The 25,301-nt window shown below is 56.4% G+C and overlaps 1 protein-coding gene across 1 annotated transcript; it reads right to left on the bottom strand.

Moving 5' to 3' along the window:
• Positions 1–1,981: 1,981 nt before the first annotated feature.
• On the bottom strand, positions 1,982–24,881 carry PLEKHO2 (pleckstrin homology domain containing O2). The gene is made up of 6 exons (XM_053928784.2): positions 24,765–24,881; positions 18,192–18,341; positions 13,582–13,698; positions 9,019–9,123; positions 7,391–7,489; positions 1,982–4,962 (listed from the first exon to the last, which is right to left on the bottom strand). The coding sequence occupies exons 1-6, from the start codon at positions 24,774–24,776 to the stop codon at positions 3,940–3,942; spliced, it is 1,506 nt and encodes a 501-aa protein (XP_053784759.1). The 5' UTR covers positions 24,777–24,881; the 3' UTR covers positions 1,982–3,939.
• Positions 24,882–25,301: the final 420 nt, after the last annotated feature.

Genomic DNA, 25,301 nt, shown 5'->3' with positions numbered 1-25,301 from the left:
ACTTGGAAGCAGCACAAAACTTGGTGGCTCAAGAAAGACACGGGGAGCTTTTAAGTCCCCTGCTCAAGTAGGGGCAAAGGCAGGGGCAATCTGGATGCCCCTCCCCCCAGGCCCTGCTCCATCCTGGGTCCTGTCTGAAGCGCAGCCTTGTGATTTGCATTGTAACTACCCACAGGACTTCAGGGCATGGAGATATCACAGCCTGTGTTCCTAAGGATGACCTCTGCACGGACCTCCAGCCCCCAGGACCAGAGGGAAAGTCACTTCTCACCACATCCTTTCTCTGCCCTGTGGCCTGCCACTGACACCTTCCCAGCCGCTGTCCCCTTCAAGGAAGTCCTCCAGAGAAGACTTTGTTTCTGGTCAAGGGCTGGGGAGCACACCCCATCAATAAAGGCACTCCTCTCTCTTACCTTGGTTCCTCCTCATAGGTAAGGGGCCCATGAAGGTGAAGTGATTTGCCTGGGGTCCCCCAGCTTCTGCCAGCCCCTCACTCATACTGGCTGTCATGTGTCAGGCCAGTGGCAGGGGAATTCGGGAGAGACACGAGGGTCATAGCCACAGTTGATAGGCCCTCGATCAGGTGCTTCCTGTTATGTTGGCCACAGGGACCGTCCAGCAGCCCTGAGGAGGAAGGGAGGCAGCCTTTGGGGAGCACAGTGGTGCTTTCCCACATAGGAGAGTGGGGAGCATTGCAATTCCCCTTTTGTGAGTAAGGAAACTGAGGTCCCCTAAGGCTGAGACTCACCAACGTCCCTGGGTGGGGCTTGAACTTGGAGCTCTGTCCACTGGCCAAAGAACACTCAGTGAAGCCCTGGGGTCCTGCTAGGATGTTTTATGAGTGCCAAGGGCATACGGCGGGGCCCAAGCTCACCCCTAACTCGGACCAGGCCCTGAAGTTAAAATAACAGCTGGAATCACTTTGCACCATCACAGGAAACACCTGTGCAGGCAAGGATCCTCGGTGGAGGCTAAATCTAGGGGGATATCTGATGAGATGCCACATATTTGTGCATGGTCTTAAAATGTCTTCCAGACTGCTTATTAGTTGCAAGAGAAAACTCTCCAGTAGAGAAACCAGACACCTTGACCAGGTGATCAAAATTAACATCATCACTGCGGGGAAGATGGATGGATGCACGTCTCCAGATGTGAAGCCTGGAGGACATAGTAGCACCTGGGCAGTTTTCTGGCTGAGACTCCATAACCTCAACCTAATTATGAGGAGCCCTCAGACAAGCCCAAAGTGAGGGATGCTCTATTAAAAAGGGAGTTGGCTGCGGGGGGAGGACTGTATTCTTAAAAAACGTCTGCATCATGGAACATGAAGACTGCAGAACCATCTCAGGTTAGAGACGAAAGAGACAGATATACACTATCCAGCCCTCCGCTAGAGGAAACCTATGCGAAGGATATCATTGAGTCAAATGACAAAATGGAATACGAATATCAGTGTTAAGTCTCCTGAAGCTGATAAATGCACTACGGTTACATAAGAGAATACACTTATTTCTGGAAATACACGCTGAAGAACCCAGGGGTAGGGGACCCTGCTAACTAACTCTCCGATGACTCGGAAGAAAACTGCGTGTGTTAAAGACAGAAAGCACTCAAAAGATAAACTGATGGGTCAATCTGGGTAAAGAGTAGAAGGGTGTTCTTTGTGCTATTCTTATTCTTGCAACTTTTCTGTTTAAAATTATTTCCAAATGAAACTTTTAAAAAGGTGAAGAGCACTGTTCATTGTGACAAACCCCAGCCTGTATAAACGTGTGTGGGGATGCAGTTGGGGGTCTGGCTGCTTAGAAACATGGAGCACTATGGGAGGGCAAGGCCCCAGCCCAGCCTGCCTACAGGAAGGATGCCCTAGAATGGGGTTTGGAGGACCGGTGAGGACACTGATCAACCGTCTACCCCCTGCTTCCTTGATGTCAGCCCTGGAGCTGGCCCCAGACCAACAAACGCGCTTGCAACAGAAAAGTTCCATAAAAAGAGATTTATTGCCAAACATCAAGAAAGGCGCTTCATAAGCAGAAGACATGGAATGCCATCCTCCAGGAGGCAGGCAAGGCAGCCCCTGCATATTTCCCATCCTCCTCCCCTCCGCCCCCTGGAAGCTGGCTTCCCCCTTGGGGTCCAGGCTGCCCCGGCATGGAGACCCCATAAGAACCAGTGGCATTAGGCCACCGGGGTTGCCCCAGAGCTACTCCCTCAGCCTGGTCACTTGTCAGAGGAGGAAATGGAGGCTCTAGTCCCTGAAAGCAGGCAACTGGCTAAAGCCCCAGTGGCCCTCAGAGGGCTGTTCCCCAAAGCAAGAGCACAGGGGCCACAAGGCGGTGGGTAGTTGATGACATTCTTGCTCTCATCCTGGAGACAGATGGAGGGCCAGGCAGACTGTGGCATGGGAGCCTAGTGCATCCAAGGAGTGGTTTAGGGAGATCCATGGGGGCTCACGGGCCATGACACTGCTGCTCACACTCATGCCTGCCCAGTACAGGCTGCGGCAGGGACACCCACCTGCCCCTCCTGATCCTTGGCTACCACCCTCAAGAACACAGTAGGAGGAGAGAGGCATCAACCTGCACTGGCAGGCCTCAGCGGGCACAACTGGGGGTGGGGCAGTGGGCAAAAAGGCCAGATCCTCCTCCTCCTCTCTCAGAAAGTGCACATGCAGAAACCCCCTGAGCCAGCCTGTCAGGAGCCACTCCCACTCCCGCCGACCCCAGGGAGAGCAGCTGCGGCCCTTGGGGCCTCTGCACCTGCAGGCTCTGCCCTCAGTCCGGCTGCTGAAACAGGACGAAGACAGGGTGAGCTCTGGGAGCCAGGGGTGATAGGGAAGGGTGGGGTGAAGGGCTAGCAGGAGGCCCAGGGTGCAGGCACAGGCCAGGAGATCACCCTCCTTCCACTAGGAAGTTCAGGAGGAGCAGTCTGTCTAGGGCCTGAGCCAGAGGGGTGAGGGGAAATGGGGAGACGGATGTGGTTTCAGGCGCCAACATACCCCCTTAGCATTAAAAGAAAGGACTGGTCTATTGGGCCTGTTTGGGCTGTGGAGGAAGCAGAGACGTAGACACAAATTCCATCTGGGGAGGCACAGAAGTTGGGGTGGCTTCTCTTCTGAAGGCTGATTTATAATGATTACATACAGGATTTTCAGAGGATGACAGTGGGCCATTCTGGAGTCCACCTCTATAGGAATGTGCAAAGCTGGACACAAGTTGGTCCAGAGGCAGGGGCTAGACTAGGAGAACTTTCAAGTTCCTCCTCTGCCCTGGAGTCCTCCAGGCACAGCTCACCAGAGGGCAAAGCCCACAGAATAGAAAGGACCAGAGAGGGGCCACATGGCACATGGCTTTCTCACACAGATGCCTCCGACCTGCCCCCAGAGGCCACCGCTGGGTTCCAGGTCTCAGCTGAGGGAGGAACCTACCATCTAGACCCAAGGCCCCAGCAGCTACTGGGGACAGGTGGGTGGGAGGGTCGGTTATGAACTGGAGCTGCCTTTGCCAGGAGGCTCTCTACTGAAGGACATTTGGACACAGAGGCTGTGGGGGCTCAGCCGTGCTCTACTCTGGAGTCAGGAATGTAAACTACTGGGGAAGAGAAGCAGAGATGATGCCACCCCCAGAACCCCCAGTGCTGTGCCACGGCCGTGGGTCAGTTGTTCAGAACAACCACGCAAGCACAGAAGTCCTGAGTGTGCTCCCAGCCCAAGCCAGAGCCCAGAGGCCAGGCCAGACAGCCAGACAGCGGCCTGGGTGGCACCTGGCACCACTGGCCAAGGCAGGGCAGGAAGGATACCAGGAGCCTCTGTAGGTCCTGGCCAAACCCTGACATGTCCAACAGCCCTTCAACAGCCTGAGCAGAAGCCCATTTCTCGGCAGGGCTGGGCTTTGGTGGACTGGGCCAGCCAGGAGGGACCGTGCCCTGGCCTGGGAGGCCCTAGGGTGCACTTCTCCTGTAGAGGGTCACCAGCTCCTTCCGTTTCTCCTGTAGCCCAGGTGCTTCCTGGGCATGGCTCAGCTCTCCCAGATCTCGGATGTCCTGTAGGACCTGGGTGGCCTGCCTCAGCTGCTCCACAGCCTGGCTGAGCAATGTCTCAGCGTTCACTGGGGCCGGCTCACTGGCCAGCACCTTGTTCAACAGTTTCTCCGTCTGTTCGGAGGCCACCTGCACCTCCAGCTGGGCCCGGTACAGCCGTTCCCTAGGTTGCCGTGGACGCTGGGGGCCTTCCCCAAGCAAGTCCCCCATGGAGGAGCAGCGGGCATGGAACTGAGGAGACAGGTCCCTGGGGAACAGTGCTATAGACGTTGTTGCATTCTCTGGGGGAGTTCCTGGGGTGTCCGAGGCCTGGGATGGCTTGTCAGGCTCAGGACTGTCATCCACGCCATTCACTGAGACCTGTGCCGGGCCTGGGGCCGAAGTCTCAGAGGCCTCTGCACTCTGCGCTGGCCCTGAAGCCTCCACCCCACCCATGGAGGCTCTCAGTTTCTTCGATAAGATCTTGGGTGGGGGCGTAGGGGGCTTCCCACCCTCCTTGGTCGAAGCTTCAGAAGTCTCAGAATGGGGCACAGGGGGTGGTTCTGCACTCTCGGGGTCAGGGGGCTCCTCGGGGCTGGGGTTCTCCCAGCTCACCTTCAGTTTGTCAGGCAGAACCTTAGTGGGGAGCTGCTCAGGGAAACTGTCCTTCCCCACTGGGGTCTCTGAGTCCTCTAGGCTCTCAGGGTAAGCCTCAGAGCTTGCTGAGACAGGGGTTGGGGCTCTCTCCCCAACAGGGGTTTCCAATCTGTCACCAAGGATGGCCATCTCGGGCGCTGGGGAAGGCTTGGTAGGAGGCATGGGGGGCCGGAGTATCTCCCGGGGCTGGGCCGGACTCACATCGTTGCTGGGGGTGAACACCGGTGGCCCGCTGTCCGGAACCTCAAGGTCCAGGCGTGTAAGTCCATCAGAGGCTGCGTTGGCTACCTGGTGGGGGGCAGCATACAGCATCATCTTGAGTGACTGGCCTTTGGATCTGATGTGCCCACCTATAGGGGTACTAAAGCCCTCTCATCCTGGCCGCCCAGGTCCCCAGCCCCCACTCTCCAGGGCCTCTAATGAATTCTCTCCTCTCTCCCACAGAACCCCCGTTTCAGAGTCACAGGCCAGGAAGTCAGACCCAGAGTGCTGTCTCGGTGCCTCAGCCTGGCTCCTTCCAGCCAGGGAAAGAGGTCATTATTTTAGTGGCTAATGTCCTGGCCTGGGCAGCAGGGGACATGGTTCTAGCTCTGTTTCTGACCCTTCCTGGCTATATGGCCCCGGGAGTGTCCCTTTGCTGCAACCACCCATCTGGGTTCCCATCGCCAGTAGGCACGGAACCAGGGCTCAGGGTAGGTCTCCAGAGCCGTCCGGCACTCAGTCACCTCTGCTTCCCCTCCCTGGAGCCCTCTGTCCGGTCCGCCAACCCAGATCTCTCCAGCCCTTGCCTCCCCAGCTGCTCAGCAGCCTGTGCCCACTTTCCTCACACAGTCAGATGTGGCCCTCGACACAGGCGGCCCCAGACTGCAGCTGACTGCCAGAGGGGAACAGCTGCACCAAGCAGACAGCTGCCACCAACCTGGCCCCAGGGATCCACAAGGACACCCAACAGCAGCACACGGTCATGGGGAGCCTCAGGTCCTGGAGCAGGGCTGAGAAGTAGGCCTCTACCAAGGTTCCTCAGAAGGTGGGGGTCCTGGCTGGGACCCGCACCCCCTTTTACAGGCACACAGGTGATCTGGCTGGCATACATGCTCAGCACTGGGGTGAGAGTTCCTCCCTGAATTCAAAGGGTCTCCCCTCCGAGGCAGGCCCTCCAACACCTCCCAGACCTCCCCCTCCTGCATTCCTTTCCTTGCTGATGATTTTATTTGTTCCCTCTGCAGGCATTTCCCCGAGCTGACAGACACGAACAGGCTGCCTTACCTCAAAACAAACTCTCCGATGACCTTGGCCCCTTCCCTTCTCCCTCTTCCCTCCTATGTCCACCCCCTCTAGCACCCCTAGCTCTGAACCCCAGGACAGCTCTAAGCTAACTCCTCTGAGAACACAAGCTGTAAACCAGGGGGTCCAACACGTGGCCCACGGGCCGCATGCAGCCCAGGATGGCTATGAAAGCCCAACACAAAATCGTAAATTTACTTAAAACCTTTTTTTGCTCGTCAGTTTTCCGTTAGTGTTCATGTATTTAATGTGTGGCCCGAGACAACTCTTCTTCTTCCAGTGTGGCCCAGAGACGCCAAAAGGTTGGACAACCCTGCATTACCACCTCCCCATGTGATTTGTGGCTGCCTGTTTGGCTGATGACCCTGAGGTCATATGCTCTTCTCTCCCTAGACGGACCACTCACCTCTCTGACCTCCTCTTCCTTGGCTTCCTACTGCCCCTATCGCCCAAATGTAGCACTGGCCGGGTTCTTTCCTGGCCTCCGAGATCTCTAACCCCATCCTCAGCAACCCTGGTCTGAAAGGGGCTCTGTACTTAGCTCTCCCCTTGCCGTACCTTCTCCCAAATTCCCTGTGCCCAGGGCCTCTGATTGCTCAGCCTCCAGACTTGGGGGCAACTCTAACAATCCTCCTCTGTACAGTTTGCCTCCCCCAGTCCTAAAGTCAATCGCCAGCCCAGGGGACTCTTGTTTTCCAGTCTCTTTCCCACGGGCACCTCCCTTTTCAACCCCTTTGGAAGCTTGGAGGTCCCACTGCTCCCCTTCTTCCTGGTCCCCTGCCTTTCCCTCCCTCAACTCAACCTGCCCTTATGCTGGGCTTCAAACTGACCTCTACGATACACCCTCCTATCCATCCGGTCCTCAGTTCCCGCTTTCAAAGTCTCCACAATTCCCTACCCCTAACCCCACCCACCTACAGACCCCCAGTCAAAGGGACTGGTGTTCCATGACCTCTCCTGCCCTAAGCCTCAGCTCATACCAAGCCTCCCCCAGCCCCTCCCTCACACCACACCTGCCACCTGAAACCCTTCCCATCCTTCAAGGGTCAGCTCCAGTGGCAGTGGGTCCTCTGTGGTCCCTCCTGCCTCGGCCTCCCCTCTGCACAAAAATTAGACACAGCTCCAGCTGGAGCATGTCTTTGCTCCAGGTGGAAGTTGAGCTCTGAGAGGCACGGGCTAGCCTCGGGGGTCTCGGTTTCGGGCACTGGCTCTGGCTAAGGCCAGTGTGTGCACCCAACCAGCAGGCCCCTCTACACCCTGAGCACATCTGGCACCTGTGCCTCCCCGCAGGCTCCCGCACGCCACTCAGGAAGCCCCAGCTCCAGGAGTCCTCAGGAAAAGGGGGTGTCCCGAGCCCGGCAGCCATCCGAAGGAGCTGGAGTCCGAGGCTCAGCTGACCTCCCACCTGTCCAAGCTGGGGGCAAAGTCTTACCTCCTTCAGGTGGATTCTTGTAGGTGGCCGGCGCCGCTGCCCCCCACGCACTCGGTCCCGAGTCACATGCTCCAGGGCACAGCTCTTGTCCACCTTTACCTGGGAAGGAGAAGGAAGCAGGTCAGTCCCCACCAGGCCTTGGGGAGAGAAGGAAATGCCCAGGTGTTAACTCAAAGTCAGAGTCTGTACCCGTACCCTCACCTCACAGGGTAAAGAGCCCCATTGCTGCCTCTGTCTCTGAAGCATCTCCTCACGTCCCGACCTCCGCTCTCCTCCCTGTTTCTGCACTGCCTTTGTCAGCTCTGCAGCTTAAGGCTCTCCCTTTCTTTGTAGCTGCCCTCTTTGCCTCCATCTTCCTGCCTGAATATGGGCTGTCAGCCCTTGCCCCTTCAGTCTACTGCAAATACACAAGCAGCCCTGAGGCTGCTTTTGGGCTTAGCTGGCGGGGGCGGGGGGCTGAGGGGTGGGAGAGAAGATAGCCCATGATCCCCTGGTGCCGCTTCCAGAACTGGCCTTGCCCTGGCCCCAGCCACTCTCCCAGGCATGGGGAGAGGCCCGGAAGAGCAGGGCCTCTGCCCTTTGGGTCAGAGCACCGAGAGGGCAACACCTCCTCTCTGCAGGTAAGGAACAGGGGTGAGGCACAGCCCAGGAAGCCACAGAGTAAGATACCCATAGGAAACCCAGACTCGGACCCAGGAACAGCCTGACCCTGTGATGGGGGTGGGCTCAGACTGTGCAGCCCCCAGGTCAGGCTCGGAGCTCAGGCCACCTGGGGGTTCAACTGTCGCTGCTCCTCAGAGGAGGGGCTGACCTGCTCCAGCAAGACTGTGGGCTGACGCTCAGCCCACGTTCCTGTGGCCTCCAACACCCAAAATATGTCCCATCACCCCTGTCTCACAAAAAGGGGAATTTCTCCCCAGCGAGGGAAGCACTGAGCACGACACAGTCACACAAGACGTGACTCAGGAGCCAGGGCTCCGAGTCAGGGGCCTTGGGAAGATTCGCTCCCCCTGGGTCTCAGAGTTCTGCAGTCCAAGGGTCAGCTCAGGGGCCTCCAGGTCTGTCGTCGCCCAAATAGCTGTAAGTCCATGATGTCAAAGATAATCCTCCCTGGGAGATCTGGCCCCAGGGGACACCTGCCTGACTGTGGTCACTTTGCCACCATCACCACTACAGCAGAGGGGGATGGGTGGCCACTGAAGACAGACAGGCAGGTCAAGGGCCAGCGACAGCCTGGTTTAGATGTCATGGCCACACTGAGGGGGGCTTTCTGGCTCTCAGCTCACCCTGCAGACCTCCCTGGCCCAGGCCCACCTGCCGTCGCCAGCTAACTCGAGAGAGCACACAGGGCTGCAGCCAGCTCAGCTCTACCCCCACTTACCCACATCTTCATTTCAAACATGCCACTGACCCCCTTACACCTCAGTTTCTTCATCTGTAAAGAGGGAATGCTACCACCTACTCTGAGGGGTGTTATGAGGATTAAATGAAGCAACAACAGCAGGTGCCCCCGTGTTGGTTTCAGTGACATAATCGGGGGCTGTCTGGGCCGAGGTGGGGCAGGGTCCTCTCTGAGCTCCCACGCAGGGGAAAGGGGACACGGAGCTGTCCACAGAACTGCATCGCACCTCATCGAAAGCCTTGTTCTTGCCTCGGTTGATCCCTTCATTGAGGGCCTTGATCCAGGACTCCTTCTCCTCCCCACTGGGTGCTTGGAATTTGATGTCGCTGACCTGCAGGGGGTACGGGTGGGGTAGATGTCAGGTATTTAACTGGGCTCACATTTGGGGTTTTAAGGAAGCTTCCCACCCCAGATCCCAAAGTTGGTCATGGAACAGCTGGCTAAGGAGCAAACCAAAAGGACCCCCACAACAGGTCCGACACTGGGATGTCAGGGGACGTCAGGGGACAGGGACGACAGATCCAGCAGGGAAGGGGCTCTCTCCCTGTGTGCAGCTGTCAGATATTGAGATTAGAATCAGCCTTACTCTGTGGAAAGAGCTCAGACCTGGTCTTGTTCCATGTGACTGCCTGACCCAGACCAGCTGCCCGACCCCTGGGCTACAATTTTCTCTGAAGGAGTAGTCCTAGTCTGCTGGGACTGAGGTGACAGAGGTGACAGGCATGAGGTGTATCCATTGGTGAAGGCCCACTGAAACCAGGACCACCATCGGCTCCCCAGTGGGCCCCATACCCAGCCCTGGCCCCAAGTGAAAAAGTCCCAGGGTCTCCTTTCTGGCCTTGAATCATAGACTATAAGAAAGGAAGGGTATTGAAGGTCAATTCCAACTCCCTTATTACACAGATGAAGAAACAGAGGCTCACAAGATGGGATGAGATTTGGCCAAGGTGGCCTAAAGTAATCCCACGGCTCCTGACCCCACACCCCATGCCACCCCACCCCCAGGTCCCCTTCCATCTTGGGCAGGAGCGCTGAGCTCTTATGCTAGAATCAGAGGGCAGCTCAGAGAGCCCCCTCCCTACCAGACCCCAAGGTGAGACAGCAAATGACGGAAGGAGTGAGGCCATGCAAATGATAGGCGACTTTGCACGGTGGACATGGCAGCAGGGCCTCTAAGCTAGACAGACCATTGCTTACAGCTGGCTGACTTTCAGCCTCAGTTTCCTCACCTGTAAAAGGAGACCACCACCATGACCTGCCTCGTGGAGCTTGTGAAGGTCACTGACATATTTAAAGTGTCAAATCTGGATCCTGGCCGGGTAGCTCAGTTGGTTGGAGCATTGTCCCAATAGGCCAAGGGTGTGGGTTCAATCCCTGGTCAGGGCACATATATGAATCAACCAATGAATGCATAAATAGGGAGAACAAGTCACTCTCTCTCTGCCTCTCCCCACCCCCTTTCATTTCTCTCTCTAAAATCAATAAATCAACAAATAAAAATAAAAATAAAGTGTTAAATCTGGAGTTGAGCACAGTGCTCAGCAGTAGAAATCATCACCATGGCCTCCCTTCTGGACAGAACAGCCCCAGTTTCCTCATCTGAAAAAACGCGAGGGAATTTAACCTGAGGAAAGCCAGGGCTCGGTGCATAGTAGGTACTCAGTAAATAGTTACTGAATGAATGTGCCAACGAATGAATGAACTAGCCCACGGTTCCTTTCTGTGCCCTGTTTTTGGGCTGCTGCCCACTCTGACCTCAAGATGCCCTAGTTCTTGGTCTGGTGTCACTGGCCTGCCCATCCCCCGCCCCGGTGTTAGCGCCTTCCCTCCCGCCACTCTCCCAGTTATGCAACACCAAAGTCCTCCGGGCCCCTCAGCATCCTAGTTATATAATTTCCTCCTGGCTGCCTCCTGCTTCTCCTCATACGGGCCCAGGTCCCACCCACCTCCCTAGGGCAGGCACAGCCAAGCGCTCATTTGCATGACCAGGGTAAATTCGATCCTGGCAGCAGATCTGCAGTTAAGTCAGAAACCCCAGGGCACCTTGGCAACTGCCCCTTAGCCCAGCCATCAGGGCTGTTGGGAGCTCAGGGAGGGACAGCATTGCATTCGGGCTCTGCGAGGGCCCACCCAACCCCATGACAGGGCTGTGAGAAGGTGGACCAGGGCCAGCTCCTCTGAGCCCAGCTGCTGCTCCTGCTCACAGGCCCTGAGTTGGTGGGGCCCCTATCTGGTGCAGAACTTAGCCTCCCAGAGAGCTTGAGAGGCCTGTTCTTGAACTCAACAATAGATGCAGCAACAATGGGGCAGAAAAAGGGCACTGGCCTCAGAGTCAAGATCACTGAGTTCCAGTCCCATCTACCTGCAATGGCAGGCACCCTGCACACTCAGGGTCTCAATGGGACAAGTACAGCACCACTGGGCCCAGCCCAGACTGCAGCCTTCCCCACTGGCTGGCCCACCTGAAGGTGGGGCGGGGGTTGGGGGAGTGGGGGGATGTTGGCCAACGGGCTCCCCTAGGGGAGGGAATACAAGGTTAAATGGGACCCAGCCCCACCCTTGGGCCTCATGATCGTGGCCGAATGAGCCAGGCCTCCCACAAGAGTGATCAGCAGTGGGGTAAGCAGGACACCAGGAAGTCACTCCTCCTGCCCAACCCCCACCCTCAGGTCCTGAAGAGCCACAGGCTACACAGGTCCCTGCCCTAGTCCTTCCAAGAATGCCCAGGGGCAAAAAAAAAAAAAGGTTTGGCCACAGAATAGGCCAACAGGGCCTGGGAAAGGGGGGAGTGTAAAATGGCAGAAGGGGAAAAAGTGGGAGGGGGAGAGGAGGCAGAGGAAAGGAAAGGGCCAAGCTGGCTGAGACCAGCAGGGCAGCAAGGCCCAGCAGAGGCCACCCTGCTTCCTGGCAGCGTCTGCCTGTGACCTCATGGCAGGGGCGTGGGGATGGGGAGGCAGGGGGAAGAGGAGCATGCAAGACACTGGAGTCTTTGTTTATTTGATTAGAAGGAAAAAACAGGCCGCCTCAGGACCAGACAGCCGGGGTCACGTGACCTCCCAGCCAGCGGGAAGCCTCACTGAGGACTGGGAACACCCAGGGTGACAGAAAAGGAGGGTGAGAGGACGCAGGGGATGTGGTACTCTGAGCGGTCCCCCGTGGGCCCTCTGGAGAACTCCCATGCTCTCTGTGGGATCCTGGGGTGGCGAGGGCCAGGGAGCCCTTGAGCTGGAATCAGGGTACACTGTCCTCCCGCTATTTTGCAGCCCTCACCAATTGCTCCATAGCCCACTGCTGGACTGATCACGCTGTCCCCAGAGTCACCCAGAGCCAACCTGAGCCCTGAGAATTGGGGAATGTAAGGGAGGGTGCTGGCTGAAGCAAGTAAGAACGCAGCTGCACAAACAGGCCTCTCCAAGGTGATGCGCACCCTGCAGTGGGCCTGACCCGCCCATCCCACCACAAGCTGATTTTCAGAGCAGGAGAAAGCAGGTGTGCCACAGGACAGCACTGGCAGAGGACAGAACAAGGCCCCCTCCACTCCACATCCACACAAGCTCACTAAGAGACACACAAAGACCCACACGGAACGTGGCCAGGTGAACACACATCCGCCAGACACACAGGTGCATGCCTTCACCCATAACGAACTCCGCATGTCTCTCAAACACACATACACAAATACAGCGCCCACGAGAGAGAAAGCAGGCTCCAGCACAGGGCAGGGGCTCCAGGCATGAAAGACTAAAATGGGGCTCTCCTCTTCTTCGAAGAGCCCTAAGCAGCAGACGTCAAGTACAACCTGGGCCCAGCCCCATGAATCCTCATGACACTATAAACCTGCCCCCACCTGGGGCTCACCCCCAGGCCCTGGGTCAGAGACCTGCAGCTGCTTCTTTGCCCCTACCCAGGGCAGAGCAGGACAAAGGCTCAGTGAATAAAACAGCGTGCTCTGGACTGGGCCTCTGGCCCTGAGCGCTGGGGAAGAAACAGAATGGCCCTCAGCAGGCCCAGACCAGGCCAGGTCCCCAACCCCCAGCCTCTGTGACTCAGCCCTACTCTGGGAGGCTCCACATGACATGCAGAGGTCGGGAGAGGCGTGACCTAGCTGCAGATGGGTGAGAGCTGGCGAGACGTGCCTCAAATCTGACTCCCTCCTGACATCTGTGAAACTACACCATGTGTCTACACTCACCCGGACTCCCTGCCAGAGACATGTGGCACAAACAGCAAACTTCATCTGCGCACACAGCGTGTCCCAGGGAAGAACCGCTCAGGCAAGAGGCTTTCTCTGGCATTAGCCAAGAAAGGAAAGTGCAAGGGGAGGAAAGCCTCGAGGCTGCATGTCTCTGGGCAGAGTCCAGGATAGAGGGCCCACCCAGGAAAGCTTGGGGTAACAGGAGGCCACACCCTCCCCTCCGGCCCAGGCTGCATCGTGGAGTCAGAGGCCTGGTGGGATGAAGACCTCATCCCCAGCCTTCCTGCCTCAGCCCTGGGCCTCCTGTGTCCAGGGTGTGGAAAAGGGCCAAGGGCCTCACCTCCTAGAAGGAGAGAGGCAAACAGAGCAGAGCCCTGAATGCATCTCCTACCAACCAGGGGCTGGGAAGACTCCAAAACTAAATGAGCATAAGATCCAACTTGTGAGGGTCCCAGATTTGAGCCTCAGGCACGTTCCCGAGAATGTGTGGGCTGCACCCAGGGGCCCAGCCTCTCTTGGAGAGCCTCCAGGGATGATCTGCCCATGGGGACCCCAGCCTGGAGGAAGGTCGGGCCACAGCAGGCACAGCCCTACCTTGTTCCCTGGGGAGCGCAGCAGGATGAAGCGGTGTTTCCGCTTGAGGAGGGCCCGAAGGTCCTGGCACTTCTCATAGCTGCCCAGCTCCACTGTCTCCACACACTTCTGCTCGTCCTGGGGAGGGACATGAAATATGAAAGCTGGACACCGGCCCCTCAAACACCCAGGCCCCACCCCAGACCCTGGTCGTACTCAGTGAGGGCATCACTGGACCCCAGGCTACCAATCAATCACCAAGACCAGGTACTCAGACCCCAGCAGCCTGTGATGGCTGGAGGGACACCCTCAAGGGACACCCTCAAGACTCATGTGCACGTGAGATGTGGGGCTCACAGCCCAGAGGTGGGGAGCAGGCCTGACTCAAATGTGCCCAAGGCCATAGGAGGAAACTGGAGAGGCTTAGAAAAGGGTGCCTGGGATCCCTGCAGGCCCAGAGACCAGGCAGAGATGTGTGGAAATGGTAGCTGGAAGAGGGAGCAAGTCGTCACAAAACAAGGAAAAAAAAAGAAAAGGCTTTCCAGGCAGAGCCGCAGAGGGAAGTGTGAACAGGCACACTTGGCCCTGCCTTCACCGCAGCAACCCTGAGTTGACTCTCCGCTGGCATGTGTCCCCACCGACCCCTGGCTTAGGGAGAGAGGCACTCTCCACAGCAGGCACCACAAGAGCGCCAGGGCTCCTTTAAGAGCACACACTCCCAGGGTGTCATCCCGAGGCTGCATCAGTAGAAGGGCCAGTGACCAGGACAGTGGTCAGCCTCTTCTAGGTCACCCCTGGACACTGGCTAGACTTCCTTCCTGCCTGCCAGCCCTGGCACCTGGGTGCTTCCTCCACCAGATGCCTCTCCAGCGAGCTGCCTGGGACAAGCTCCTCCCTCAGCGGTGATCAGTTGGTTCCTCTTCCAGGAACACAGAGTGGGAACAACTTCCTGGATGTGGCACTGTCTCACTCAGGAGACTCCAGGGAAACAGAAGCAGGCCCTGAGTTGCTGGGGGCGGGGGGGTGGGGCACTGCCTTGGAAACTGGCCAACAGGTGAAGGAAGCTCTTACTGTTGGACATCACACAGAGAGCCAGCAAGAATACCCACCCAGGGACCCCCTTCCTTGCTCTGCAGTTTTGGGTGGAATATCTGGGGTGCAGTGACTCAAATATTCACAGAAGAAATGCCCCAATTTCCCTCCAGGAATCTGAGCATACATTTGGCCCTCTCTATCTGAGGGTTCCACATCCGGGTTCAACCAACCTCCAACCAAAATTACAAAAAAGTTACATTGTTGCTGACATGTACTCTGTAGTTTGGTTTACCGTGGTTGCTTCTTTACTGAACATACAGACATTTCTTTCTTGCCATTATTCCCTAAAAAACTATTTATATAGCATTTATATTGTGTTAGGTATCATAAGCAAGCTAGTGATCATTTGAAGTATATGAGAGGATGTGTAGGTTACATACAAACAGTATGCCATTTTACATAAGGGCCTTGGGCATCCAAGGATTTGGATGTCCACAGGGATCCTGGAACCGACCTGCTGTGGACACCAAGAGACAACTGTGCTACAAAACCCTGACACTTAGCATTTTTGCATCCCTGATTCTCCTGAGCTTCTCAATCACCCTAAAAGCCTAGAGTCCCAGTATTTGCTTCATTTCATACAGGAAGAGAATGAGGCTTGGAGGTGAACTGTTTTGCCTTAGGGGCACAGACCCAAATATAAGGGGCAGGGCCAAACAAGCCCACGTCATCCAGATCCCAGGACAGAGCTCTTCCCGGCACAGAGCACTCCTCCCAGCCAGGGACAGAGGCTGGGTCAGTGCCTTTGCAACGGGTTGCTCCACACCGGGGGTCTCCCAAGTGTGGAATCTGGTCCAGCATCAGCAGCATAACCTGAGAACTTGTTAGAAATGCAAATTCTCAGGCTCCATTCCTACTGAATCATAATCTTAGGGGAACGGGCCTGGAAGTTTGAGTTTTAACAGCCCTCCCGCTGATTCTGATGTAGACAAAATTTTGAGAACCTCTGGTGTCGACCAGAGGTTCTCAGCCTTGGTGGCACTGGGACCTTTAAAAATCCCAATGCCCAGGCGACATCCCAGGCCAGTTACATCAGGGGCCCTGGGGGGTGGAGCCCAGACATCAAAGGATTTTCAAAGCAGGGGACTGTACAGCTGAGGTCGGTAGCCGCTGGTTTACCACTGGTTTTTAGCCCCTCAGGGAAAGGGGAATGGATGGCCAGGGCAGCCTGATTTTCCCATCCAGACTCAGTCAGGTGTCTTTCCCATTTTTGCCTCTACACATCTCTTTCTAACTCCTGGTCTCCAAAGCTTCCACGTTCCCCCACTCTACACGAGGGACAGTACAGTCCACCTGGCCCAGGAATCTCCACTGCTCACCCCAGGAGCCCGAGCCAGGTGCTTCCTCCCTCCTTTGAGGTCCCCCATCCACAGTGCACCTGCCAGCTACCAGCACCAGAAGAGGTGCTAGGGTCACCCTGCCATGGGGAAGAACTGCCCTAACTCCCTGCTGGGCCATCTCTCTCCTCCCTGCGCTGCATGTCTTCTTGCCTTCCTGTTCCCCATAGCGCCCTGCAAAGGGGCAGCCCTCGAGAGCGGCGTGTACAGGACCAGTTTGCAGGACTGAATGCCTGACACAGAGTAAGACCCCAGGAAGTCCCCACCTAAGGGGCATCCAGAGGAAGGGAGCTGCCTGAAAAGGACCCCCGGTTGCAGAGAGCTCAGCTCACCTGCCCCGGGTGCACATACTCCCCCCAGTTGGACAACCACCCACCCAAACAAAAAGTCAGTCCTCTCCACCATCCAGCTCCCCACAGGCTGCCTGACCTGGGTCTCCTCTCCACCCAAAACGCTGAATCATCCGGCCCTTCTGCAGCTCAGAGAATTGGATAACCCAGCAGGCACTGGGCGGGGGCAGCATTTTTGGAATGTCAGCCTCAATGACAGCAAAGAAACAGCCAAGAACCATTCCCACTAGCCTAGTTCCTCACATCAAGAAAGAGGAATTGAACTAATAAGCATTTCTCAATTCCTACTCCTGGGCCAAGCTCTCCATCTCTGAGGGCTAAGTTCTTGAAGCTGCACTGAGGTTGTTCGTAGTGTTTTTTTGTTGTTGTTTTCTTTAAGCGTGATTTAAAGTTTTCACATTTAGGGGATGTGAAATCCTTTTTCCTTCCCAGCTGTGGCCAGATGTGGAGGAAGCTCAGGACAAGTCTGGCAGCGCCCGACAGGCTGACAGCTGGGGTGCCTGTCACTCAACTCTTAGGCAGTTAGGACCGGAGGGTGTTCGACAACACCCTTCATTTATGAAAACGCCCCCTGCAGGTGCCACAGCACGCCCCCATTTGGTGAGAGCAGTGGTGTAGAACCCCCAGGGGGCTGTCTGCACAATTCATCCAGCTGCTTCTGACACCCCAACTCCATGAGTTTGGGCCTCAGGCAGGAAAGGCAAAGTGCTTCTCAAGGGTAGCTCCTTTAATCACAGAGATCTGGATGCTCAATCCCTCTTGGCCCGGGACAATTAGGGACTTGCCAAGATAACCTGAGGCATGCTGAGAGAGGCTGATGAGCAACGGGCAGGATGCCCTTCCTGCCGCCAGGCCAGCTCTTCCCCGTGTATCCCATCTGTCAAAGGCATACAGTGAGGGCCCATTTTCGGCAGACAGGCCCTCTGACAGCCTTAATCCCGGAACACGGACATCATTTACGAGTAAAAGCCACCTTTCCTCCTCGGTCTTCACCCAGAGCTTTGTCAACTCTTAGCGAACAACTTTAGCACCTTAGTGGTCCAAGCTCCAAGTCTGCTCCAAGGAGAAGGGACACGAGCCTGATGTGGGAAGAGGTGAGGACTGTGAGAGGACTGGGACAGAAGTGGCAACTGGTAGCTTGATGTTAAAGGAGAAGGAAAGGATGAAAGTACAGTCTGATTATAAGGGACTCTGAGCCATCAAGGAAAGACTCAGTTTAGGCCGGTACCTTCTTCTGAAGGTAGTGAATATTCAAAACATCTCAGAGGGCGTCCACCAAAATAAGATGTAGAGTTTATTTGCTGGCACCAGTGGGTGGAAAGGGCACTGCATTTGCTTCTAGACCTGGCTCCTTCCTTCACTGAGATGCTGAACAGCCATCTGGCCATCCCCAGCCTCAGGGTCCACTCCGTAGACTATGTGACATGATGACCACCCGCACGGGGCTCTCGTAAGCATCATACGAGAGCTCAATAATACATATGCGTGAGCAGTATTGTTTTCACTATCCTTGATAAATGGAGCAGGCTTCAGTTTTCAGGAATATTTACATATGTGGAACCGAGTCCGGGGCCAGGGAGTTGCAGGGTACAGTTGAGAAGACATGTACCCTTATGCACACACACTTCAAAGGGCCCCTCATCCAGGAGTCCTAGACCAGCAGCTATAGGTAGCGTCCCGTGCCACAGAGACCCAGAGAAGGTCAGGTACTCACCCAAGGTTGCACAGCATAGCAAATACGGAACGCACCTTCCCATCCCCATTCTGGGATTCCCCCTGCTGGAGTGGGCTGCCCTGGCTTTGCCCCCTGCCCCAGCACATCCAACCTCAGAGCCAGGCAGGTCCTCACCTCATTCTCGTAGACCAGCAGCTGGGCCTGGCAGAGGAGCAGATAGCGGTCTTTCCAGAGCCCCAGGAGGCCCCCGCTGCTCTTCTTGATCCAGCCAGCCTTGTCCGCCGTCCGTGCTCCCCGAGGCTTCTCGCCCCCTGCCTTTACACCCTGTGAGACAGCACGAGAACATGCCATGAGGGTTGCCACCGTGGGGCCACATAGTCCACGGGCCATACTAGGGACATGTCCCTCTGATGGGTACCTACTGATACCTTCCCATGTGAGCTTCCCCACAGCCTCCAAGGCAAATATTCTTAATCCAGCAGTAGAAATATTGTAACAATAGCAGCGGCAACAACATTAACAGCAACCGCCTTGTATCAAGCCACCATGTTACATTTTCACACACTGCCTCATTTAACCCATACAACGACCCTCCCCTCCGAGACAGTGGCGTCATTACCTACATGTCACAGCAAACTTGGAGACAGGTAACTTGCCAGAGTCACCCAGCTGGAAGGACAGAGCCAGAATTCAAACTGTGACTCTGGCTTACGTTCTTCCCGCCCCACCGTCCTGCCTCCCATGATTCCCTCAACTGGCCAACACATGCCGCACGGAGCACCTGCAATGTCCAGGGTGCTGGAGGACGTGGGAAGGAATAAAAACAATGGGTCTCTGCCCTCAGAGAGCTGGCCGTTTGGGGAAGGAGGAGCCGGACAAATGAACACTAGACACACACACATTAATAAGCACAAAGGAAATAGTGAAGGGGCTGGGGATGCGGTGAGAGAGGACAGTACGGGACCTGGTAGGGGTAAGATGGCCCAGGAAGGCCTCCCAAAGGAGAGGACGTTTAAGCAGAATCAGAAGGACAAGAAGAGAAGCAGGCAGAGTAGTAATCTGCCTCTCTATCCCTGCCCTTCTCAAGAACACCCTCTGGCCCTGGCTGGGTGGCTCAATGGTTGGAGCACCATCCTGTACTCCCCAGTTGGGGCACAGACAGGAGGCAACTGATCGATGTTTCAGTCCACGGTACTCTCTCATATCAATGTCTCTCTATCTCTCTGAAAAATCAATTTAAAAAAATATATCTTTGGGTGATGATTAAAAAAAAAGAAAAGAAAAGAAACAAAGCCCTGGCTGGTGTTGCTCAGTGGTTTGAGTGCCAGCCTGCAGACCAAAAGGTCGCTGGTTCAATTCCCAATCAGGGCACATGCCTGGGTTGCAGGCCAGGTCCCCAGCTGGTAGCACGCAAGAGGCAACCAATCAATGTATCTCTTGCACGTCAATGTTTCTCTCCCTCTCTTTTTCCCTCCCTTCCCCTCTCTCTAAACATAAAAAAAAAAATCTTAAAACACATACACATACTCCCTGTGAAGCCCCTGCTTCTGCCCCCAAACAGGAGGCTCCTCTGCCCTTCTCCCTACCCCCAGTCTAGGATTCTAGGGCAGCGACCCCACCTGAGGGCTCCAAGGACTCTGCCTTCGACCAGAGTCTTTCTCTAAGACATGGCAGCCCCCCTGGGGCCTCTAGGTCAGCCACTGACATCTTGTGCCCATTGACTACCTGCTTGGGTGGCTGGGTGACAGCTGTATGCCTACTGGATGGGGTCAGAATCACCTCTGGTCCCTCGCACCCAGCACTGTTCCATTGCACATAATGGGTGCTCAAGAAATATCTGAAATGAAAATAGAGATACACCCAATTTGCTAACCACTTTGCTTCAGTGACTGGTAGCCACAGCAGTGAGTGTGAAGGGGAAGGTGGAGCAGAGGAGATCAAGAGCATGTCAGAATCTACAGGACGCAAGAAGGAAATTAGCACTAATTTTGACAACTTTATAATTTACATAAAGCTCAAAAAAGTAGCCCCAGTTAAACAGCACACAGCTCTCCCCAGGGGATGCCCTGTGGCCACAGCTGCCTTTGGAAGGACAAGCCCAGGCAGATGGAAGTGTGGTGAGTTGTCAGGGGCTGCTAAGGCACAGCCTCCCTGCCTTCCGTCCTGGTTCTCACTGTGCTCCCCACCCCTCTGAACTACACGCCCTGGCAGTTGGGAATCTGAGCTTTGAAACCCAAGTAACACAGACCAGAGGCAAGTCACCTGATCTCTCTAAGCCTCAGTTTCTTCATCTGTGAAACACGGGCAGGGCTTTTTGTTTTGTTTACTGATATAGCCTCAGTGCCTAGACAATATCTGGTACACAGTAGGTGCTCAATAAATGTTTGTTGCTGAATAAAGATAAGGCATATAAAGCGGTGCCTGGGACACCCTGAAGTTAGTGCATGGAGCTGTTATTGTTACAGTCATCGCGGCCGTTCCCTCTGACTCTCAGGGGCCCGCTCTCCCTGGGCCTGGTTCAGAATTGAGAACAAGGCCCTTTCTGGGCTTAGCTGGGGGGCATTAACACCCCAGAAGTTCCTTGGAATGTGAGGTACCCCTCAAGGTCTCTCCTTAACTTATAGATGACAAGAAAAATGGGGAAGTGAGATGGTCCCAAATGGTCTTCCCAGATGGTGGAATGAGGAAGTGGAAGGCTCGCCTGCAGGCCAGCGTGAGCCACCCTGACCAGGAGAAGAGGGGACGTCAGGGCCCTTTACAAGAAGAGGGAGGCTCTCACATCCTGTCATCCACCCACCTCCCCTTCCCACGCCACCAAAGACCCTGTGTTCGGCCCCATGGGCTGCGTGACCCACAGGGGCTTCATCCTCCCAGGGCTGGAAGGGATGAGGCGGGAAACGGGAAACCCCGCCCCCACATTTCACACATCACACCCTACTGTACTGGTGGCTGCTTCCTATGTCTGTAGCCTATAGGTCTCTCTCAAACTAGGCAGTAGGGACGCTGCTGCCTGGGTGTCCCACCTCTGAGCTCCAAACTCCCCTCCTGCTTTTGAGGGACCCACCCACTACCCCATGGATCTCGCACCCCTTTCTAAACCCTCTGTGCTTGTGACCTCCCCTGCTGGCTCACCCACTGAACACGCGAAAACTTCCTGCCAGCTGGAAGCTCCCAGGTTACAAAGCTGGAAACTTGTGCCATGACCACTGTCCTCTCCAGGTGTAGCAGAGCTGTGCCCAGTGAAAACCATGGCTGGATTAGCTAGAGAAGCGAGCCCAGGGCCTTAAGGATGGGTGGGGCCAGGAAGGGACTGAAGGGAGAAGGTACTTTGGGATGGGGCAGTGACAAATGAGGGCCAGAGGCAGGAACCAAAGTCCAGGGAAGGGTCTCCTTATCAGGAGTCAGCCACAGCAACAGCCACCTGGCTGGAGGTCCTGCTGGGCGACACCCTTCACCCAGCTCCTCTCCCTGCCCCTCAGACTTTCTCCCACCAGAGGGCCTGGCTGTGCCCCAGTGAGTTTTAATAAGTGGCCCCTCCCCTTGGCAGGGCTCACAGGGGAGGTTTTGTCCTGTTCGGCTTACTTTGTCCGCCTCCTCTCCTCTTGTTGACCAGCCGACCACTGTTCTTCCTGTTTCGCCCTCTCCTCTCCCATCTATCTCCACTCAGGCCCTCCCCTGCCCCCTGTGGGCAGCTTCTGAGGCACCCCAGACACAAGCCTGGCTCCCCTTCACCTGAGGTGAGAAAGTCTCTGGGTCATTTATTAAAAAGAAAATGAAAAAGAGGCCAGGTCACCCTGCCCCGTGAAAAGAAGGCAGCAAGTAGGCGGAAGGCCACAACACAGGCCATGGCAGAGGGACAGAGACCAGCGGAAGAAAACTTGTTGGCACCTCATATCGCAGAGAGCTTATGATGACGAGCTGTGCCCTCTGACCAAACTCTAATAACCCACCACGTCAGAGCCCTGCAATGGGGCAATCAGAGGGAGGAAGCACAGGCTCTGCCCTAGGGGAACTTCCAGTCTGATGGGGGCAACATGGAGCCTGTTGGGAGGGACAGAGCACCTACCCGGAGGGATACCTGGGTCCTAGTTCTCTAATGGGATAAGTAAGGGCCTGGGGTTGGTGTGAGAAGCACTTGCAGAAAGCAGGGTTTTGGTAGGACTATGAAGAGGGAAGAAGACATACACCTTGGTCCCAAGAGAAGCAAAGATACAAAGACTATCAAAGATCCTACACTTTCAACTCCTTCACTATGGAATGAGAAAGTACAGCCCAGAAAGGCCCAGAGATTAGCTCAAGATAACAAAGCCAGTCCTGGGCCTGGACACTGCCCACTGTCTCTCTAGATGGGAAAGGGTAACTGAGCAGCCTGGAGCCATTGGAGGCCAAACCAGGAACACGCATGACTAAGAGGACAGGGGTCAACCCTCAGGGCAGAGACGGGAAAGCCTGAGTCCAGGCTTTTCAACTGGACTCCAGGGTCAAGAACACCTCACACTGATCTTTGCTGTTCCCAAAGCCTCTGCGCATACGATGGTATTTCTGGACCGCCCACCCCGCTCATGTTGCAGATGGGGAAACGAGGCCCTGAGAACACAAGTAGACAGATGTCCAGTGCCCAGACCTGCACTTCTTCCCCAAGCCTCAGCCTGACAGGGTCTACCAACACACTGCGCAGAGGAGGCCACTGAGGCTGAGGGGCTTGGCACCGGAGAGGCTGGGGCATGAGGAGGAAGCTCAGAGCTCAGGGGAGGGATGAAAGGCACATGGGAGTGAGATGATGAGGCCAGCCTAGGGCCGTTGGGCAAAGCAGGTGACTATGATCTAAGGGGGTTTTAGAGAAACAAAGATGGGACGCTGAGACCTAAAGAAACAAGGGGGCCCTGGCTGGTGTGTCTCAGTGGACTGAGTGCCGGCCTGCAAGGCGAAGGGTCACCAGTTCGATTCCCCGTCAGGGCACATGCCTGGGTTGCAAGCCAGGTCCCGAGTTGGGGGGCGTGCAAGAGGCAACCACACACTGATGTTTCTCTTCCTCTCTTTCTCCCTCCCTCCCCCTCTCTCTGGAAATAAATAAATAAAATCTTAAAAAAGAAAAGAAAAGAAACAAGGGGGAGTGAGAGGGAGAAGAAATGGAAGGAAAAGAGTTTGGGGTGCCAAAGAGGAGGGTGTGTAGGGATTAGGGAGCCCCTGGCGGAGTGGGAAGGGGGTGAGCAAGCCCTTAGATAACCCAGCTGTGCGGGAGTTTTTGGTGCAGTCAGTAAGTGGCAAAGTTAGAAACTCAGAACCAGAGGGAGTGCAGGGCTGGGCAGGCCAAGAGACGTGCCTTGGGCCCAGGAGAACTTCCCTTAATTGGGGCCAGAGCAGATCAGAAGATGGAGTAATCCTGTCCCACATCCTCTGGGAGAAGGGGAGAGGGCACAGCCAGACAGCCCAGCCCTCCCAACAGGGGCCTGGGGCAGGGGAGGGTAGCCCCACCTCTGTCAGCAAGAAACCAAAGCAAATTACAGTGGACTGACTTGCCCCTTATTTCCACCCACTCTGAGAGAAGGGGCCACAAGCACACTGTCAGGACCTCGGCCCTCAGGCCCTGTATGTTATAGAAGAGGAAACACAAGCTGAGAGGGGAAGTGACTTATCTACCATCCCACAGAAACGCAGGGCCTGGCCTGGAGGGAACCCTGACACCCTAGCTGCCCCTGAGACGTGGCCCCAGGAAGTAGGGAAATGGGCACCAATGGGGACACAGGCAGCCCTGGGTGGCCAGGGCTGCCCAAAGAGTGAAGGCTTCATCTTTCCTCCCCATCCACACAGGCACAGACATGTATACCCTTCCCCTTGTCTGGGAGGGACAGAAGCTGACACCCCCTCAGAGGACAAGAAGCAAAGTCCTCTAGACTCAACAGGCCCCTCCTCTAATTTATTCATTCCACAGGCAAACATTAAGTGCTTGCATTGTGCTTGGATGATGGGGCTACTGGGAAAACTGAGTTTGCAAGTAAAAGGCAAGAATCACAGAGTGCCTGACCCCACCCCAGACCACGAGGGTCCTGCGGGGCCAAGGAGAAGAGAGAGGCTCAAAGAGGCTGGCCCAGCTGCCCAGCTCCTTCCCCATGGTAGCCCTCCCAGGGGTGCCGGGAAGGCAAGGGCTAGGATCAGCCCCTACTAGGCCAGCTCTAGGGTAGACAAGGTGGTAGGGTAAAGGAGACTCACAGGGATTCATACAGGGGAGAAAAAAGCAACTTCTCCAGCCCTCTGGCCACCAGATAGGGTCTCAAGATTCCTTCAGAAAGGGACTCCAGGACCCACAGGACGCGACCCCCCATCAACACACACACACACACACACACACACACACACACAACACAATACGGTCTGTCCCCTCAGAATCCAACCTGGCTGGCAAGAAGAGTCAGCGGTAACCGGGGTTCGAGCCCAGCACCCGAGGCCACTTTCAGCAGAGCCTCAGTCTCCCCGTCAGTCCAATGGGAACAATAACATGCCCAAGTTGGTAAGAGAAGCCAAAAAGATAATGAAGGAGGATGGGTCGTTAGAGTGCTGGACGCGATCCCTACCCCCACCCCTGCCTAGTCTCTGCCTCGGTGGGGAGTGGAGGCTTGGGGGATGTGTGCTGGTGTCCCGAGACCCGCGGGAGGGGGGCTGGCTGGAACAAGGGCCTGAGCCCGGGACCCCAACCGCGGTAGGCGGCTCGAAGACCCCCGCCCAGGCCCCCGCCTGGCCGGCCCTCACCTCCTCCTCCATGGCGAGTCCGGTGAGGTCCAGCCGATCGGCCGCTCCGCCGCTCACTCCCAGCGCCGCGCGGGCTCCACCAGCTCCATCCACGCCCGCCGGGCGGCGGCTCGCAGCGTTCTGTCCCGCCGGCCGCCGGGGGCCCAAGAAACTTCGGGGGGGCGGGGCCAGGGGCGGGGAGAGGCTTCCGGGGGCCTAGGGGCGGGGCCTGAGGAGGGAACAGCGGGCCGGAGGCCGGGTTGGGACTGCAAGCGGAGGGCGGGGCGGGGGCGGGGTCGAGGCTGGTGGAGGAGCTGGGCGGGGCCGGGCGGGGCCGGGCGGGGGTCTGGAGATTGGGAACCCAAGCTGGAGGAAGAGGGAGGGACAGCGCGGAGAGAGGTGTCCCGGACCCGCGGAGGGAGAGGGACTGGGAGGGCAGACAGGGTGTGGGGGATCCGGAGGGGCGCAGGGGAGGGGGTTTCCGGCCAGAGGAGGTGGAGAGGGTAGCGGGCGGGGCCCAGGGCGGGGTCGGGTGGGGCAGGACCCAGCTAACTCCCT

Source organism: Desmodus rotundus, chromosome 7 (genome assembly GCF_022682495.2).
Source record: "Desmodus rotundus isolate HL8 chromosome 7, HLdesRot8A.1, whole genome shotgun sequence".
Lineage (NCBI taxonomy): Eukaryota > Metazoa > Chordata > Mammalia > Chiroptera > Phyllostomidae > Desmodus > Desmodus rotundus.
The sequence above is the reverse complement of the archived record's forward strand: the minus strand, read 5'-3'. Positions and strand labels throughout refer to the sequence as shown.

Excerpts from the sequence above, each read along its gene's own strand:
- PLEKHO2 (XM_053928784.2), bottom strand. Across the intron at positions 13,699-18,191 it reads TGCTGGTCTACGAGAATGAG|GACGAGCAGAAGTGTGTGGA; the intron begins GTGAGGACCTGC and ends GTCCCTCCCCAG. Across the intron at positions 7,490-9,018 it reads AGAACAAGGCTTTCGATGAG|GTAAAGGTGGACAAGAGCTG; the intron begins GTGCGATGCAGT and ends TCTCCTTCCCAG.